The sequence below is a fragment of the Trachurus japonicus genome, chromosome 11, assembly GCF_045865225.1.
Source record: "Trachurus japonicus isolate A0001 chromosome 11, Traja_1.0".
In the NCBI taxonomy this organism is placed as follows: Eukaryota; Metazoa; Chordata; class Actinopteri; order Carangiformes; family Carangidae; genus Trachurus; species Trachurus japonicus.
This window is the reverse complement of record NC_140917.1, coordinates 22415374-22435987: the sequence shown is the minus strand read 5'-3', so window position 1 is coordinate 22435987 and position 20614 is coordinate 22415374. Positions and strand designations below refer to the sequence as shown.

At 39.9% G+C, this 20614-nt stretch overlaps 1 protein-coding gene across 1 annotated transcript; it reads left to right on the top strand.

Annotated features, from left to right (window-relative positions):
* Window positions 1-5843: 5843 nt before the first annotated feature.
* sla1a (Src like adaptor 1a) lies at window positions 5844-10918 on the top strand. Its single transcript, XM_085791847.1, has 8 exons — window positions 5844-5967; window positions 6420-6516; window positions 6909-7008; window positions 7220-7306; window positions 7626-7729; window positions 8957-9088; window positions 9492-9621; window positions 10154-10918. The coding sequence occupies exons 2-8, from the start codon at window positions 6444-6446 to the stop codon at window positions 10353-10355; spliced, it is 828 nt and encodes a 275-aa protein (XP_085647973.1). The 5' UTR covers window positions 5844-5967; window positions 6420-6443; the 3' UTR covers window positions 10356-10918.
* The last annotated feature ends 9696 nt before the right edge of the window (window positions 10919-20614 follow it).

The following is a 20614-nucleotide window of genomic DNA, read 5'->3' as shown; positions in this document are numbered from 1 at the left end:
TGAAACATGACTCTAAAAAGGGATAATATTTAAACCCTTTGAATTTCTTCCTTCTTCCTAACTGCACAAGCCTGGTACATGTTATTCATGTCATTTTACAAATAAACACCTGGCTAATCCAATTTCAGACAATTGGGGAATAAGTTTCTAATCTTCGTCCGACAAAGAGTTCTTTGAGTCGGAGGTCAGTGTGTACTGCCCCACTGGCTGAGTTTCACCTGTGTTATGTCTGCTATAGTGACTCAGTCAAAGACTCACATGGTCCAGGTTCAGTGACAAGAGCCAGGACCTGAATAGAAAAACAGAAAATAAAGACGCTGTGTATCCGAGGAAGAAAATGTTCCAGACTGAAGAGTTTGAATATCCTTGGATGGTCCGGTTGAGCACATTTTGAAAAGTGACTAATTGTTATGTTAGGTCAGTATGTTACATATTTGTATGTGCATTTTGTCTTTTGAATATTTGATTTACTATTTAGATGTTGATTTTGAACTTAAAGCAGAAGTAAGCGATATTTTTGTGTTAATATAAGTCTTAAATAGTTATATCTTCCGACAGCAATCACTTACATAGAGTGTTTGGTCTGAAACACGGGTCTGTCAGTCACTCTGCTCTGCTCTGAGCCGAGGAGAAAACGTTTCTCGTATCCTACAAGTTTTATCCAATGAGGAGAGAGAACGGCATGAAGGGCTGTGTGCAGCCAAGGGATGCGCGTGAATGTGGCGACGTAGGGACGAGGACTGTTATGGTGCATTCAGGGCAACCCGTAACTCGTGTTTTTCCGACCTGTGAAGTCGTACCAGTTCGATCTGGTACGAGTTCACGGGTCGGAAGTTACGAGTGGCCGTTATAGTGACTTTCACAGGTAAAACAGGTCGGAAAAACACGAGTGGGTTGCCTGGAACGCTACAAAGTCGTAAGTTGTGACTTGAAGCTGTAATTTACGCTTTCAAAAGCCGGCCTGGAACGCAGCATTAGCCAAAAACGACCGGATCGCTTACTTCTGCTTTAAATTTGGCCATTGCAATAATGTTTTTTCGTTGTGATATACATGTACATTTGTGATACAGATAGTTATTTAAAGAGTTCAGTACTCAAGTACAGTATTCAAGTTGGTGATATTTTTTGGGCTGAAAAAGCCCTTTAAGAAATAGCCGATCACATAAAAAGCTTTGCAGGCCAAAATAAAAGTTAATTTGAAAGTGCACAAGACTGGCCGGCGGAAATACTGCAAATTCTACTCTGAAAATGAAACTGTGAGGTCTTTACACCACAAAAACTACACTTTGGCCTTGTATTTATTTTCATCTAAGGCTGATGAAGACTTCCTTCCTTTCTTGCAGCCACAACAGTTCGAGCCCTGGCATCTGACACTAGCCACCACCCACCGGCACCCACTAAGCCACAGTCGGTGCTTTTCTTTCTATGCTCAGCGGAGAAGCTGCTCAGTTCAGGATAAAATATAGTTTAGCTGCAGTTCAGTTTAAACACAATGTGACGTGTACTTGTTCCTGTGTACTTCCTCTAAGGAATATTTATCTCTCTGAAATGACTCCCCCTTCTCTCTCTCTCTTTGACACACACACGCACAGACACACTCACATGCACACACCAACCAGGAAGTTAACAAAAGGAACTGCCAGTTCAGTGTTTTCAACGACAACTGATCTGCCAAGAGTTTAGACACTTGACAGTGACATTAACTTAAAACTGTTTCATGACGCACCACGTCTGCTGTTAACCACCACATAACAATGAAGTTTAAGATGACGTTACTTCAACAATGAGGCTGATTTCTTTCTTTTTTTTTTTTTTAATCAACTTTGGTTTTTATTACATCACAGCTCTGCATTCAGAGAAGGAAAGAATGGCAGGGGAAAGAGGCCTAATGGCCTGAAGTGGAATAACTCTGCTTTTAATATGGAAAATACATGAGTTGAGTTGAGAATAATAAAGAGCAGCTCAGAGGAATATTGTTATGTAACCAGGGATCTGAGGCTTCAGATACAGTATACTCACTTAATCCTTGTATAGTTTGAACCTGATAAATGGTAAACAGATTGTTAGATCTGATGTTTTCATTGGCATCTTGGTTCTGATATCAGGACAGCAGCAGCAGGCATGCTTCACTAACCTGTCACAGAGCCAAGTTTTCAACAGTGTTGGAGAAGCTACTTAGCTTGTAAAACTACATGTAGTTCAGCCTGGCAGGAGTTTGAACAAACTACATTTGTACCCCTGGAGAAACAGTCTGTAAAACTACAGCTAAAAAAAGGAGTCTTAGCAACTACTTATACTCATTATACTAACTGAACAGCGTTAAATAAATCAACATGTGGTGTATATGAAACAAAATATAAAAGCCTATAATCACATGCCAGGAGAAATACGCCTCTCAACTCAGTTTTTTTTTTTTTTTTAAGAAAAGAAGCTGCCATTTTTGGTCAACATACTGTAGGTTCACCATAGACATGTTGGGTAATCTATAGACATGTTGGGTAATATACTCACTTGTAAATCAGAAATGTAAATCAGTCAACAAAAAATGTAATAAAAAATACGAAGAGGTAGACATATTCTATATGATGTGTCTTGAACAGCAATGTTTAAAACCATGACAGGGACACCAGGGCCAGCCAATCAGAGGCAGCGTTGACTTGCATGCTGCTTGCATGTCATGACATGATTCATGCCTTTTATCAAAGAGAGTTCTGGAATACAATAATGGTAAAATAAAATGTATATTATATCAGTCTTTTTTAAAATAAAAAATATTTCATGTTATTGGCCAAAATTGTAGTTTGTAAATTGAGTAGTTAAACTACAAAAAAAGGCCCAAAATATTAAAGTTTAACTACCAGCAAGTTACAGCAAATTGTAGTTAAGCTATATGTAGTTCAACTACATGTAGTTTAAAGCAGAAGTAAGTGGTCCGGTCGTTTTCGCTAATGCTGCGTTCCAGGCAGGCTTTTGAAATCGTAAATTACAGCTTCAAGTCACAACTTACGACTTTGTAGCGTTTCAGGCAACCCACTCGTGTTTTTCCGACCTGTTTTACCTGTGAAAGTCACTATAACGGCCACTCGTAACTTCCGACCGGTGAACTCGTACCAGATCGAACTGGTACCACTTCACGGTCGGAAAAATACGAGTTTCCTTGAACGCACCATAACAGTCCTCGTCCCTACGTCACCACATTCACGGCGTTCCTTGGCTGCACACACAGCCCTGCATGCCGTTCTCTCTCCTCATTGGATAAAAACTGTAGGATACGATAAATGTTTTCTCTTCGGCTCAGAGCAGAGCAGAGGGACTGACAGACCCGTGTTTCAGACCAAACACTCTATGTAAGTGATTGCTGTCGGAAGATATAACTATTTAAGACTTATATTAACACAAATATATCACTTACTTCTGCTTTAAGTCTCCCCAACACTGGTTTTCAAGAAGTGTTTGTTTTTTCAAAATAAAACATTTTAGCAGAAGAAGAAAAAAGGTAAAAATATAGAGTAATAACAATGCAAAATACCCAGCTGAGACAAGAATTGTGTATTCATACATGTTAATAACAATGAATAATGAGATAAGCAGAGGTGTAACAGGAAGTGAAAGGGTCCACGTGTATCTGTGCGCACACGGGAAATGGAATCAAAATTCCACTGATTCTCTGCATGAGAAACTGATGCACTTGCACTTTGCAATCGACAAATAAGTCATCAAACAAAGTGATATTTTTTTCATGTTCAATCATGTCTCCCAAATTCTGCTCACTTGTGTTTTGTTTTTTTTACTTTGCTGAATGAAACATTATAGATCTACCCAATCTTAAGTTAATCAATAGCGTTCAATGTACAGTTCACTGGAAATAAGCAAATGACATAAAAGCAGTCAAGTGTCTTCTATTTCTTTCAACCTCAAGGCACAATATATGTATGAGTGCAGACAACCACAACGCCAGCTTGTCACGTACAGTAAAACCTCTGGGTGGGACAGCTGGTAAATACTGACTTTTGTTGGGTCAAACAGGCTGTCTGACTAAAAATAACTAGCCCATGTAAAACACTTCCTGACAGTTCTAGCTTTGCTAAATGATTAGATTGATTTGTATTTTAGCTTGTCTTCCTTTTTTTTAAGATCCGGTAAGTAAGAAGGATGCAGGGTTACTGCTTTTTGTACTGTTAAATACAAATGTTTAATTGCTTTAATGTGAAGGAGAGTTCTGATTTGGCCGGTACTGGTGCCTGTTCTCATGTTGACTACTACTGACTATAAGTGACAATATGGTAATATATGATGATGACATTTGTATTATTTCATGCATGGTAGGGCTGCAATTGATGATTAATTTAATGATTTAATCTTTATTTAGTCAGGCAGTCCCAGCTGAGATTAGTAAAATGAAAAGATGGATGCTACGTTCATGTCCTAACAGTTACTCTGAGAGCTAGCTGGCTAAGCCTAGTACAAACACTGGAAACATTGGAGAGTGGTTCTCTCTAGTAAGACGCTGTCTTCCAGAAACCAGGAACTTCCTGGAGTCTCCGCTTGCTGCCCTGATGGAGAAGTCAAACTTTTCCCTTTATAGTCTAGGCCGTAAAATGTCAGAGTGTCATAGTGAAGAAATCTGTCAAAAGCTCCTAAAGCTCAAAGTGATGTCTTCGGCTATCATGTCTGTCAAACAGAAATACAGACGTGGACAAAATTGTTGGTACCCTTCCACTGAAGAAAGAAAAACCCACAATAGTCACTGAAATAACTTGAAACTGACTAAATTAATGACAAATAAATGAAAAATGTAGAGAAAATTAGCTAACAAAATTCAAAAGCAATGTCTGCTTTTGAATTTTGGTTCAACAGAATTATTATTATTTTTTTTTTTTAAATACCAATGAAACTGGCCTAGATAAAAATGATGGTACTCATAACTTAATCTTAACATAATATGTTGTTGCACAACCTTTTGAGGCAATCACTGCAGTCAGGCCATTTCCGTAACTCTCAATGAGACTTCTGAGCCTGTCGACTCCTCGTGAGCAGACTGCTCCAGCTGTCTCAGGTTTGAAGGCTGCATGTTTCAGCTCCTTCCACAGATGTTCAATAGGATTTAGATCCAGGGTTAATACGAGGCCACTTCAGAATACACCAATGTTTTGTTCCTAGTCATTCTTTGGTGTTTTTAGCTGTGTGCTTTGGGTCATTGCCCTGTCGGAGCACCTCTGGCCTACAACTTAGACCAATCTTTCTGACACTGGGCAGCACATTTCACACCAGAATGCCTTAGTCTTAAGATTTCTTTGTGTCCCACACAAATTCAAGACACCCTGTGCCAGGTGCAGCAGAGCAGCCCCAGAACGTAACCTGATCCATGTTTCAGAGTAGATACAGTATTCTTCTCTTTGTATGCTTCATTTTTGCATCCGTGTACAATGAGCTGATGTGACTTTCCAAAAAGCTTCACTTTTGTATGAAAAAGCTTCAGTCTTGTCTCATCTGTCCACAAAGCTTCTGGGAGAATGTCCTCTGGTCCTTTACTTTGGCCAGTTTCAAGTTATTTTGGTGACAATTGTGGGGTTTTTCTTTCTTCAACAGAAAGGTACCAACAATGTTGTCCATGTCTGTATTCAATCTGCCATCAGAAATGTTATTGTAATTGGAATTTTATAAAAACATTAGCCCATAATAGTGCATTGTGCTTTCAGTTACAGTACACAGGCTGTATGACTCTTCTTCCACAATCAGATATGTGTGCGCGTTCTCAGCAATGCTGGCCCGCTTCCTCATTTGAGTACAGGAAGTGAGCTTGCAGTCAGATGCAGAGCTGTCGACACACTCTGTGACGGGTCATTCCTATACACTGTTATGAACATGGTACTTCACTAGTACCAGACTCTGACGCTGCCACCATGCCCTGTTTGGGCCATCACCACCCTTGATGCCATCACAGCAAGCAAACTATTAATCCTACAGGTAGGCACTCACATTTTATTACATACACCGTTTGTACTTTGACGCTCTTGAAGCTTCTCCTCATGAGGAACTGTTATTTCACTATTCTGGTGAACTGTCCGCTGTCACATAGACAGGATCTGTCGAAATGCATTCACCAATCTACGTATTTTCGAATGATCACGGTGTTAATTATGTAGCTATAATGATTTGGCTGATTTGTTAGGTTTTTTTTGGGAGCAGGATTATTCAACATATAATTACTATATCATTAATCAGAGAGTACAGAGCCAGTGCTGCAATGGAAAATTGAGTCTGATAGCATCTAGCCTCAGCCTTCCCATTTTGCAATGCCTCTGTTGAGATAATAGTGAACTGTGGTGCAGCTGCAGAGAGAAGTTTGGTGGTATAGTTAACAATAATACACTTGAGGAGTGCATTCACATCTCTTTCTCTGTCTACCCTGACTTCAGGCCAGAGTCTGGTCCACCTGGAGGATGGGGAATATGATGGGAGGTGTGAGTGTCAGGGGCAAGGACAAGACTGATAGCCCTGACATCTCTCCAAAGAGTAAGATCTCTATTCAACTTTTATATCACACAAGCTGTATGGTAATTAGAGTAGCCTACTGCAAGAGACTTAAGTGAGATATTTCACTAGTGGCGTCAGTATAAGCTTTTATACATTTTGTGTGCAATAAAATTGTTTAATATTTCCACTTGCGCTATTCTGAACTTTTCACTGAGGTTCACAGATTTCTCGTTTGTCAGTAACTATTTATTTGCATACCACAATATACACAGCTGTGTAAACCTGTCATGTTACAGTAACCTAAAAAATGAATCAACAGCGATGTTTCTGGCAGAGGTCTGTTCCTCTGCATTTTTGGGCCTCTCCTAATCATGATGTCTGTGCATCAGCATTTGGCTGTTTGTAAATGCTTTAAATATTGTTTTTGGCAGGCGCAGAAGAGGACATGGTGGTGGTGTTGCAGGACTACCCATCTCGTGAAATCGGCGAGCCCATCTACAGAATGGGGGAGAAGCTCAGAGTCATCGCAGAGTACGACCATGTTTTGCTTTCTTGATTAAAAACTGTCCGGTTTCACGATCCAGACACAAATTTCATAGACAGAAAATCATGAATAGTTAACTTATGAGGAAATAAAGGCTGACTAAAAGAAAGAGCCATTTGATTCCTTGTGTTTACGGTATAGAGAAGTTGTCACAAAAGGTCAGTTGTTGATTCCTCTTTGTCTGTTTACGGTGGTCAGGGAGGCCTATTGGTGGAGAGTTCGCTCTGTCCAAACAGGGAAGGAGAACTACATACCCAACAGTCATGTTGCAAAAGTGTACCATGGGTAAGTACAATTTTATAGACCCTATTCTGTAGTGTTGGCCTGGTTGGTCTGTTTAAACTTGCTTTAAATTGATAACAACAAAAAGTAAAAGAAAAAAAAATACAGAACGTATCTTTGTCATCATCTAAGATCTCTGTGCTAAGGATGTAATGGGAGATACTAGTAAGACAAGATGTTAGTTAAGTGTTGTATGTTGAAGTCAGAGTTTGTTTTTTTTGTTTTTTTCAAGGGTATGCCTTTCATAAGAACGGGGAAAATGTACAGTTCAGATTAAAAATGCTTCTGATCTGTAACTCGGAGCATGTGTTTGTTCTGTCAGCTGGCTGTTTGAGGGGGTGGAGAGGCAGAAGGCCGAGGAGCTGCTGCGTCTACCTGGGAACAGAGCGGGCTCCTTTCTGGTACGGGAGAGCACCAGGGAGAGAGGTGAGAACACTGACTCGGCACAGTGAGCAATAAACTCTTTTAATTTGAGATAGACTTTGGTTTACAGGAATGATTACAATGTGGAGAGGAAATTAAATGCTTTTTGACAAGTCGGCATGTGCCAAGATACGATCTGGAGGGTGTTAAGTCAAGACCGGCAAATAACGGGAGGCCAAGGCCAGAGCTCATGAAAAGCAAAATGTTGATGCTTTTATCTAAACACAGGAATACAGAAATCAGGACTATCAATGAAGGAAAGTGAGGATATATAATGAAGAGATTTTTAATTCACCCTTTTGGTGTAATTTTAGAGAGTGAAGTACGGAAGCGTATTGCATTCACTTGAATAAAAAAAAAAAAAAAATACGGTTTTTCTGAGTAATTTATTTTTTGGTCTGTTTTTGGGGTAATTCTTTCTGTTTTTCTGAGTAATTTTTCTTCTCCTGTTTTTCTGACTAATCTTTTTTCCAGTTTTTCTGGCTATTTCTTTCCCTGTTTTTTTGAGTAATTTTTTCTGTTTGTTGTGCAAATTTTTTTCTCTGAGATACTTTGAAATCTCGCGAGAATATCCAACCTGCAAGGCTCCCATCTATGGTGACTCCTGCTCTGCACATATGCCTCGTCTTCAACTTTCTATACCGTACCGGGTCAATTAAGGCATGTGATTAATTACACACAGGGTATGATACTCTTGTTAGACTTTATCCTTCTATTGTCTATTGCCTGTTGCTCAATGTAGCAGAGAAGGAGTAGACCATAGACTGTACATAAATGAGGAATAGCAGAAAAACAGAAAAAATTACTCAAAAAATCAGGGGAAAAAAAATAGCCAGAAAAACAGGAAAAAAGATTAGTCAGAAAAACAGAAGAAAAAAAACTTATTCAGAAAAACAGAAATAAATTACTCAAAAAAACAGGGGGGGAAATACTCCCCAAAACATTACCTTGAAAAACAGACCAAAAAATAAATTACTCAGAAAAACCAGATTTAAAAAAAAAGTTTTTATTCAAGTGAATGCAATACGCTTCCGTAGTGAAGGCATTATCACACTAGCTAATTAATAAAATAAGATGTGCTGGTTAATATTCTGATATTGATTTTGTTTTTTAGCCATTTCCAGTTAATGCTAAGCTTAGCTAATTGCCTTGTGGAGTCTTTTGCTTGAGACAGACAGATCTGAAATCTGACTTAAATCATTCAGTGGATGTGTTTTTTGTTTTCCTCAGGTGTGTATTCGCTCTCAGTGAAGCACATGATCATAAAGCACTATCGTATCTTCAGACTGGACAACAGCTGGTACTACATCTCCCCCCGCCTCACTTTCCAGTGCCTTGAGGATATGATCAACCACTACTCTGGTGAGTGGATGCAATGAAAGCTGTTGGCCTTAAAGAGAACAAACCCAACAACAGGTCAAATGTGAGTGCACAAATTGGCTCATGCGCATCAGAAACACTGAAAATAACACATGACGTTCTTAATATAGAACAGTTTCTCATCAGTTAATGGTGACAGATCATTTTTAGAACAAAACAGGAAATGTGATAAAATATGCATGCTTGATAATGACCACTGGTGCGTTCGAAGTGAAAAAAAAAGAAACACTTGTTGTAACAGTGATGTGCAGCTCTGGCTGAATATGGACGCCAGCTCGTCTGCTTCACAAGTTTGGTTTGTGTGTGTGCGCTTGAGCAGTAGAGTGTGTGAGTGGTGAATGTATAATGAGAACAGTATTTAACTTCCCCATCTTTGTCTTTGCAGACTCTGCAGATGGCCTGTGTTGTATGCTAACTTCTCCCTGTCTGTCGGCCGTGACCCCACAACCAGACACCAGTCCTGAAGCTCCACCTGTGGTCATGCGACGGAACTTTGACTGGAAGAAAGTGGAGAGGTACGACAAGATAATGTAATGTAGATATTCAAACAGATTCTTGTAGTCAAAGGGGGTGCTGCGGGGGGTAGATTCTTGTAGTCACCTGGCTATTTAAGGCTGTTTAAACACTGTAAATTAGAGTTTATAGTTAAGTTTATTGTCATTGCATAAGAGCATATACAACAAAATTTCGTTTGACAGTCTCCTGTAACAGCAAAACAATTAAAACGTTAAAAACATAAAGTTGAAGGTCAATAATTAATTAAATATCAACAGTAAAAAACATGAAATACATAATATACAGCTAAGGCAATACCAATCACAAGTCATATTTCTATAATAAATCTTAAATAATTATTATTATTATTATATTGGATGACATTGGATGACATCTGTCCAGATGTGCCATCACTATTGCCCATGTATATTGTCTTTCCTATATTGTCTTAAGGCATCAACTGCATCCTTTTTTTATAGGTGAAAAAGAAAACTGTAATGTTAAGATGCTCTTCTCATTTGTTTCTGCTTTCTTTATCTCCCGTTATTACAGGGGACAGCTGGTCACCACAGAAAGCTGTGGTGACAACATGGTGAGCTACGGTGTCAGAAACAGCATCGCAGCCTACCTGTCCTTTTCTGGGAACCAAGACCCTGCACAGATAAAAGCAAAGAACAGGAAGAAGAAGAGTAAATCTGTTTATGCTCTCCCCAGTGACAGCCTGCCAAACATTGACTATGAGGACGACTTCTAGAAACAGCTGTGGAGTTTAAAATACTGGAATACCTTGGATACAGTGCACCCCTCTCTGAAATCCACCACCTTTCTATCATCAGCAGAGGGTTGTGCTGGTCTGACATTTACACTGAACGTCCCCAGTATCGAAGTGCGTTTCAGTTTCTAATGTGAGCACTTTTAAGTACTTAAACAGTAACGCAAACTGCAAGGCCACGCACAGAAGGAACCATATGGAGCAAAACTGGAACTGAACTGTGACGTGTATTCTGAACATGAGACGGAAAAACACAAGACTCGTTATACTCGTCGTATACTGGTCAGAAGAAGACCTGAATGCTGTGGTTTCTGTTTGGAAATATAGCATCTATATGAGTGCTGGTGGCTTTCACACTGTCTTAATAAATGTTAAGTGGTTTAACCTATAACTGTTTGGTTAAATGGTTGAACTGAATGTTCGTTTTTTTTTTTTTTTTTAAAACCTTTTTACATTGATGTTGTTAAAGCATTTGCAAACAGTGGTGCAACACTAAAGAGGAACTATGCAAGATTTTTAGCTTAATTAAATACCTTCTGAGTAATTGTGATGGCTAAATGACTTGTCACGTGGAGAATGGCGGCTCTCTGCCCTCCAAAGTCTCTTGGCCTTAAAAACCGAACCATGCAAGGTCAGCGCCTCAGACCTGGTGTTCCAGATCTTGTCTCACGAGAAACATAGCGTGCTTTACGGAACTACAACACAATCTATAATCTCTTTTTAACATTACCCACCCTGGTAGATATCACTCTACAGATTGCCTTCTAGCCGGCTTTGTTGAAAACAAAAGCACATTGTCGGGAGGGGGTGGGGGTGTGTGGCTGTGAGTTTTTATGACCAGAGGCGGTCCTGGCTAGTTTTACGCCCTGGGCGAAACCATCCCTTGGTGCCCCCCCCCCCCCCCAAAAAAAACCCACCAACGAACAAACACAAGAATATATTATAATCAGTGTTGGGGGGGTTTCTTTTAAAATGTATTCCCCTACAGATTACTGATTACATGTCCCAAAATCTGTAATCTGTAATGCATTTCGATTACTCAAGTAAAGTAATACTAATAGTACTTTCTGGATTACTTTTAGCGTATTTCAAAATCACCTGTCTGAGCGCCTTTAACACTGAATTTGATCTTACACATGATCTTATAGGCTACTGTGGTTCCTTTAAATTAAATCATCAATAAATGTGTTTGAATTTGTCAAACCACAGTTTAATTTGTTATTGATCATCCAGCCATATTTAAATTATTTTTTTAAATAGCCAATCACATAAAATTATAGGCTTAGGCTATATTAAAACTGAGCAGCTTGACTACAGCCTCTGAACCTCTAAAAAAAAATACACAATTTAAAATAGTTTTTGTTTGTGAGTGTAGGGCCAGCAACATGATGATATTTTGAATATAAAGTAATGACAGGAAGGAACCACTGTTCCATCTGTAGGCTAAACTAAAAATGTGCTTAAACTCATGTCTCTGCTGAAGTCGGTGTGGTTTTGGAAACAGCGTGACGTTGCTGTGAGTGAGCACTACGTACCAGCCACATGAAAAAAAATAAAGTGAAGAAAAAATAATCTTCACATATTCGCGTGGAGCCGGACTCGATCCTGCTTCAGCAAAAGCCCATGCATCAGAAACTATCTGTCTACCTCTGTGAGCCACTCAATCACACAGATGTTAGTGGTCTCCATGAATATAGTCAATTACGTCAGTACAGGTTACGTTTTGACTCGGGCTGACATGTATTTTGATCAACATATGTTTCAAATTAATTTCACTCGTAAACCGTGTAATAAGCAGGATAATGTATAGTTGGTCGGTTGTTATGGAGAAATAAACCCCTTCAGGTTCCGAACTATACATTATCCTTTACTTTGCGGGCTCTAGCAGTAAAGGCAGAGGCTGTCACTTCCGGATCACGGTCATTTCCGGCTCATTGCACTTCAGATCAAAATTGCATGAAACATGAAACGAGAAACGCTCGTTATCCGTTTTTTTCCATTATTCATTTGAGCATAAAATCGAAAACTGAAAAAACGAGTCGTTATCCGTTTTTCATTTTAGTTTTGGAAACGAATACTGAGAAAAAGAGTTGTTTTTTCGTTTTCTTATTTTTGGTTTTATTTTGAAAAACGAATGAACGAATGATACACGGATTCTTTTTAACACATGATCCTGTCGCAGTTCATTCATGTTGTTTACCAAAGACCGGACATTGAAGAGGAAGAAGAGGAATATTGCTGGGCATCCCGATAGCAACATTACCAAAATGAAGCCAACTTCAGGGCGAGGAGTTTAGCGCTTAACCCTCCTTTCTTTCCCCGCATGAGAGCACTCTGAGCCGGCGGAGCATCCGACGTGAGACCTCAGCAGTCGCAAGTTGACCCCCTCCCCCCTCGCCTCTCCTGACACACAGAACCTGTAGTAGACCCAGTATATGTAGGCTAGTAGACCTATGACTCTCAGCAGCAAGTTGACGTGACATAGGGGCGCCCCAGCGACCACTCCACTAACTTGACGGCGAGTTTTGTTTTGTCTTTTTTTTTTTTTTGGAGAGCGCTCGTGCGCCCTCACAAAGATTGCGCCCTGGGCGGTCGCCCATATTGCCCATAGCTAATACCGGCCCTGTTTATGACAGTATAAATATATACCCTGAACTGAAGGGGGACCTCTGTAGAGAAAAAAAACCGACTTGCATAGTTCCCCTTTAAGAGAAATTTTTGTGTCCACCTAATAATGGTCCAATGTTCACTCTGCTTTTGGCTCCGTTTTTGGTCTCCACCATCTACTGGGGGAAATCTGGCTCAATAGATGCTATACGCTCCACTGTGTTGACCAGCTGGTGGCGAACTTTGTCTGTTGTTCGTGCTGAGCAGGAAATGTTTATCTGAGGGTTTTTATAAAAAGCAGCTGCCTGCCATTGAAGTCACTGGCTGGGGGGGTGGGCAGTGACTTAAAGCACCTTAAAAGGCCTCATACAGTAAAAGGAACTGCAGAATGTGGTCAGATTCCTCTATTGGTTTTTTGATATGACCAATCAATGATGAGTATTTAGAGGAAAAACAATGTTGGGTAAAAAAAAAACTGTACAAATGTATTCATGATTCACCCAGATGAACAAAAAGATTGTGGAAACAGGCCGCTGTCGCTACTTTAAGCACAGTGCTATCTCTGTCTCTCATGATCTGGTTTTGTTCACTCTGTCTGCGTGATTTGCCATTGTGCACTGTAGCATGTCAGAAATTTTAAGCATTTGGGGACCTTTGATGGTTTTTTGAACATAATCCAGGGTTAAAAGCTTCAGTGACAACAGTGGGCAGAAGTTCTGAGAGTTTCTAAATTCAAATTTCCTCACAAACATCCGGTCAAACTGTTGATTTGTGTTAAACTTCCTCTTTTCAGCTGTGGTTATTGCTGCCTGTGCAAGAGTCTCACCAATTCAGTGTGGTCACCATATGACATGCAATTTCAGACTGGGAAGTTGCTATTTCATATGATGATAAACAACAGTGCGACATTTAGTTGTGACTTGCAAAAAATATTTACGCCAGGGATGAATTTTTTTGTGCCAAAACTCCCCTAGCGTGTTTTCATATTTGTGCTCGATTCACTTCCTTTGTCATATTCAAAAACTTGATCTAAACATTTTAACCACTTTGCCAAAAACACAGAAGAACGGTATGTGAAAACACAAACATTGGTCCAAATAAAGAGAGCAGTATGTGTCATTTTTTGTAGCCCTCTGCTCCTCACTTGTCACACATGAGTCACAAAGTGTGATAAATATGTCGAAGAATGTGAGCAAAGGGATAGTCAGTCAGTGAGGAGAAATTAAAGTGAGGTCTTTTGAAAGTTTAAAGCAGAGGTTTCAGGCCATACACGATTTCAAGATAACTGACTGATTGAATGGGAGATGAGAAAAGTAAAAAATCTTCCTCTCAGAATGACCCTTCTTTTTCAGACCTTTGTCTAGTCTTTGCTTTTTCATGCAAAACACTGCACAATCTTACTGCCCCCGGCCTCTAAAATATTCAAATGATTCAGTTTGAGAAAATTACTCCAGTGGAACTACTTATACTCTGCTTTCTATTAGGGGTGCTAGTTTAAAGATTCTGCGCTGTTTTCATCATGGCAGTAATGTGAAACTTCATCGCTGCTTCATCGTTATAACTTCCATCGGAACATTTACAGAAACCTTATGCTGTCTAAGACCAGTTTCAGGAAGTATGAATAAGGCATCTTTATTTATATAGCGCATTTCATAAGGTGTACATCCCCAAACTAGTCTGCCTCATTCATTAGTTTTCATTACATTTATGAGCTAACTGTGTGTGACCAGTGGAGACGAGCTCAGCACTTTCAAAGAGGGATCAAATGGTTGTGTTGCCTGGTTTTACAGACTCATAAAATACCTGCAAGTAACAGTTTTGGGAAGTCAAGCGGTGTGTTTGTGTGTGTGTGTGTGTGTGTGTATGGTGAGGTGGAACAATGAGTGATACAGACACACACATCTGGTGGCCTCCCCCTGCACCATGCAGAGACTGCCGTCCAGTCAGCATTACTCACGGCTCACATCAGACGCACTCCCCCTGTCCACGTAGAGCCAGTGTGGAAAAGAGTGCGGATGAAACTACTGGAAGGTCGTGCTCTGGGTGAAATTGTGTTTATCAGCGATGACATGATTCACTGACAGTTTCAGACAGATGTGCGTTACGGCGAAGATGAAGCAACAGTTGACGTTCAAGATGTTAAATGTCTGAATCAGAATGAAGGCAAAGTTTGAGGGGGAAAAAATTCATCAAAGGCCACTTATTCAAAATAAACCTCGCTCTCCCTCTGGGCCATCTATTCATCCATATTCACTCTGGTGAACATCCAACAGGAGACAACTCTTCCCGATATCACATGAGCATTTACTGTAACACCAATGCAGATAAGAAAGACAATATCCCGCCACCTTGCCAATCATCACATATCCCTGTGTGTGTTTTGATGGTGGAAACAAAGGCTCTCAGTGGGGCAAAGAATGGAGGAGTTTCAGCTCAAACTTCACTAAACCAACACCCTCACAGCGTGTGTTGTCTTTCAAGAAAACCTCCTGATGCATGATGACTTTATGATGAGGCAAAGGGGACTCAGTCCCTTGTTCTCCAACTGAATGTAGTTGATGTTATCATAGATGGAAGCACCAAGGAAAACACTCATGTTTTTATCTCCGCTGAACAAAAACACAAAGAGGAAGAACAGTTCAGGCCCGTCCATGTTTCTGTTTCTAGAAACGGGGATCGAGGCTCAGAGAGAACCAGGGGAATAAATGAAGGAAATTGAGAGGTGGAGAATCTTCTTCCTACAGCCTGTTTTCTGTTAATCAGGTTCTTCTAATCTTGCCACATCCTTTCCTCTACCCCGAGGCCCAGCTGTCCAAACCTCTGACTTCATCACTTCAGCACTACATGCAAAAAAAAAGAAGAATCCAGATAAATGTTTGCTTTACTCCATCCAAAAAGCACTGTGCTTTAATTAAAACTGCTGCCTTGCCCACTACTTGCTTCATCACAGGGAGCAGGGGTTAATTCTTGAAGTCCAATATCTAAGAGAGAAAATCTCTTTGAAAATCTTTGTTTTTCTTTTCTCTAATATTTAAAAGCTGAAGTTTAGAAGAGTTTTTCATGTCTTGTTCTGTTTTCAGAAAGCGTATATATAGTTTTGTTTTTCATTTCCTGTTAAAGAAATCCCACTAACTGAGATGTTGATGCTTTGAGCTTTATTTGGCACATAAGGTCTAACTCTGACTCTGACCACTTCCTCTATGCGTAGAATAGAAACAAACCTAGTTCTCTGTGTCTCACTAGTCTGATAATGGACACACATTTCACAGCTGCAGCCAAAAAGATAATTAGAACAGAAAAAAAGAAGAAAAATAATAATTACCAGAGACAGAATTACAGTGATGGTTAAATCACCCAGTGAAAAACACTCAAAATGTGCAAAGTGAGACGGCTGTTGACAATTTCCGCCAAACCTGAAAACAGTGCAATAACCTCCTCCAAAAGAATGCTGTCAACAAGACCGAGTGTTCGCCTCAGAAACAGCACATGAGAACATGTCCTTTAATGTTGAACCAAGGGCCTCAGCCAACACACACAACCTTCTCCAAGGCTGCCCAGAAAGCCAGGGGAAAACAAACAAAAACCGAACACAGCAAAAAAGAAAAAAGTAAAAAGAAAAGGCTCTAAAGGTCCATAACTTCACCAGGGAACAGACTGCTCCCATTCCTTAAACCTTTTCTCATAAATACTACTGAATGAGGAAGTGACGTTCATTGTGCACATAAAGTTCTTTTTTTTGTTTTGTTTTCTGTTGTATTAAATAAAAGTGCAAGGGAAAAGATACATTGTGACAGTGACAATCTCTACAAACCTGTAGCATGAGTACAATGTAAAACTTTGTGTGATTTTACCAATACCTTACTTTGGAGGAGACAAGTTCCTGCAATGCCCTAAGTAATTTTTGCATAAGGAAACTTTTACTTTGCTTGTAACAGCTGCTTTATTAGCTGGATTGGAGTGATCCTGTTAATAGGCAAAGTTATGAGCGCTTGGTATTTTATAATTAACACCATAACAACACATTTTTCACACATTAATGAAATGCAGAAACGTTTAGCTATATGGGAAAAACCTGAAAGACTCAGACAAAAAAAAAAGAAGAAGAAAGGGAACAACATTTGGAACTGGAAAGCGTCAGGCAGGCAGAGGCATAAATGAGTTTTACTGGAAGCAGTTGAATAATGGAGATTTGGATAAAAAGCAACAACCTGGCTCTGCTGCCATTCAACCGCCAGCTGAGTTCGAGCCCAGAGCATCCTGTCTGCCGCTGCTCTACAACTGAACACATGAAGTGGAGAGTTCCTCTAGGAGAAAAATTTATTTTCCATGAGGAGAATTTCAAGCAGCTGTTTGCCACGTGGCTCTGCGCAAATAATCAACACAAGCTCTGTGGTATCTAATTAGAAATTCAGTTGTTGGTAACCTAAATGAGCCCAGTTGGTGTCTTAATATATATGCATATGTCCCTTTCTCAGTCTCATTAAAAAAGTCTAGTTAAGTTTTACTGCTTTGGCAAAAGAAAGCATGTGGTAAGGATCTGAGTCTGAAGCCTCTTAATACCTGTAAATTATTCCTTATATGTGCATGAGCTTTTTTTGTGTGTGTGTGTGTTTTTTTTTTGTCTTACCTGGCAGTGTGCATGTTCTTTCCATTGCCCTTGGCTGCTTCATTTGTCTCTGGAGAACGACAAGCAGGATGACAGCCATGAACAAGTTAGCGTCAGGAATGAGTGTGAGGTACTTTGCAGTCAGCTAAATGAAAGAGGAAAGAAGGTAAATAAAGATGGATGGGCTCCAGGTCAAAGAGTCAGAATAAGATGGATGTGTCACTTAGACAGAAACTAATATGTTATTGATTGCACCAGATCTGTCTGACAAGTGATTCAATTACACGACTACTCATTTTTCAACCAGTTTGTGATCTCTCACACTGGACATTCAAACGGTTCACAAGGAAGATTAAAGTAGGGTGACCTACGCTGCCTCTCTAGAGTTGAAACAAACCACTTCTAACCACTTCCTTTAGTTTTCACACCTCAGAGGTCGACGCAAAATGATGTCTGCACTGGGGGAAAACATAGTGTCGCTCAAACGCTGAGGTTTAAAGGAACCAAGAGTAGCATGCTCATTTTTGCATGAAAGTGCAAAAATGTTAATTTCGTATTTTGGCTCTGGGAGGAGAGACGTAACTGCAACCTCAACTGCAGCCAGGGACATTTGATCCCGTTCTCTGACACATGTACTGTAAACACACACTCACATCTGATCTAAAACACTGATTTCTTTTTTTTTTTGTTCTTTTATCTGAAGCAGATGTCTAAGTTACTGAATCTCACCATACTCTGTCAATCATTCTCTTGCTCAAACTACTGTATTTTTATGACACTGTCCTCTGAGGTTTTTTCTTTATCCTTGTTAACATTTCCATATGGTGATTTTAAATATAATACAAAACATATCATGAGTGAAGCAGTCAACACCACTGCTTTGTATTTCCACCTTGTAACTGCAGTGAACCACTGACAGGCTCATAAAAACAGATTCTGACAGCCAGGGCTTCACACAACCAATCCTGTCAACTTGGGGGATGTAGACTCAGTAGAACGTAAAAAACCTGTCAGTATAGAGACCCAGAATCGGCATTAACCATCACCACCAACACCCACACATCCTGTTGCATCTAACAACATTATAACAAATAAAATATGTTAGCTATGCTAACTGTTCTGATCTGCTATACAGATTCCTAAATTGCACCTGGGTCTTGTTGTTTCCTCTAACTCTAACCATCTTCTTTAGTTCACTTATTTCTTTGGACACAACTTCTCTCGTGACCTTTTCACCTTTCGAAAGGGTCCAAGAGAAGCGCTGTGCCACATTGTCCTCGGAATTGCTGTGTTCCAACCAAGTCGCCATGGCCGACTTTTTTTTTCTCGATATCCCCCTCCATGTCCCTCCTTAACCCTAACCTCAAGTTCGCCTGCATTATCCTGCCATCCCGTAGTTTGTGCCACTGGAAGTCCTAACTCCAGCCATCTTGATGCTCACAGCTCTCTCACTTTCTTTAGAACAAAAGCCACTAGCACTGTGTTAGCTCCTGGTGGTTCAGAAGCTATAACAACATTAACAGATAACTAGGCTATTAAACCTTTCCAAGTTGCCAACTTTGGTGCACAGCAAACTCGATCATGAGTCTGTGACTTCGTCTGATGTTTTCTCCTGCAATGTACACCTGCCGATCATAGGTGGAGCACAAGGCACAATTCAGAATTTCTCAGTGTGGAAGTAAACAAGTACTTAAAGTAGCCTACTACTTAAAATATGAATGACTTATCAGTATTTTTATGTGTGGAGAAGAATAGGCCATATAGGACATATTGACAAGGTTGATATCATGTTAAAAGTAAATTGAGAGCCATCAGCCTGGTAGCTCAGTTTAAAACAAAGATTACAAAACAACTTGATCTCTTGAAGAGAAAAAAAAACTATTCTTTTAAGACACATCTGCATCTCCACTGGTCTCCACATATGCGTGTCGTGAATTTATTAACACAAAAGTGGAACAAAGGAGCAAAAGGGTCATGGAAAAATAATGGGACTTAGCTTAATGACAGTAGTTTTGTTGCCATATGGTGCCAATAAATCGAGTTGGAATTTGATTTTTATTATAGTTTATTGTTATTGTTGCGAAGGGAGGCAGCTTCACTATCTGATGAAAAGTGTAGCCTACTCACTAAAATGACTGACTATTGAGTTAAACACACACGCACATTTTTTTCTGTCAGAGAGGCCTTTGCTCCCTTTGGAGAGAGGCCAGGAATAACAGAAAAGCTCTGACATGATTGATTGTTGATTACCACAGAGAAGGCTAATAATAACGTGACGTGGGACCAGCTTATCAGAGCGATATCACTCCTCTGCAGACATGACATTTATGTAGCTCACTGGACCTCCAACGACCAGATCAGACCAGTCAGGAGGAGCTCTGGGGTTTCTGTGCCGTTGCACATTTTCACTGACAGGAGAGTGACACTGACAGCTTCATGTTTTTCCATCTACTTTTCAAGGGACTAACCAATTACGAGGCTGTGGTTGTGACATCCATTGCTGATTTGTCCTTTCATCAGGGCATTAAATGTGCTCTCACTAAAATTCTCTGGCACAAATCATATTTGACAGCCCTTAAAATAATACAGACGTTACCCTGAAACACAGTGCTTTTATTGACACGTGTATATCCCAATGAATCAAGGTTCTCAATGTGCATCTTGGCAGCATATAACTCTATCTGTTTAATGGTAAATGCAGGTGTGTGCCTTGTTGCTTTCCAGGAAAAAGTCAGGCTTTTTTTTAAGTGCAGCATACCACTCTCTACTTTCCTAGACATTTATTTAACTATGTGATACTGAAGGCAAGTCTGTACTGCATGCAGTTCCCCTTCGAAAGTGTTACTGATAGCCTGTCTGCATGAACCACTTAGGGAGAAGAAATCCCCTCTCTTGCAACAAATTCTCTCCATCTGCATCATACTGCTGAAATATCTTATCGGTCTCTTATGCTTAGAAAAAAGTCAGATAAAAGTGCGCCTAAAATAAGTGAAATCCTAAATATCCTTGCCGATAACTTTACTTGGGG

Excerpts from the sequence above, each read along its gene's own strand:
- sla1a (XM_085791847.1), top strand. The coding sequence starts at position 6,444 with ATGGGGAATATGATGGGAGGTGTGAGTGTCAGGGGCAAGGACAAGACT. Across the intron at positions 6,517-6,908 it reads CCCTGACATCTCTCCAAAGA|GCGCAGAAGAGGACATGGTG; the intron begins GTAAGATCTCTA and ends TGTTTTTGGCAG. Across the intron at positions 9,622-10,153 it reads GACTGGAAGAAAGTGGAGAG|GGGACAGCTGGTCACCACAG; the intron begins GTACGACAAGAT and ends CCGTTATTACAG.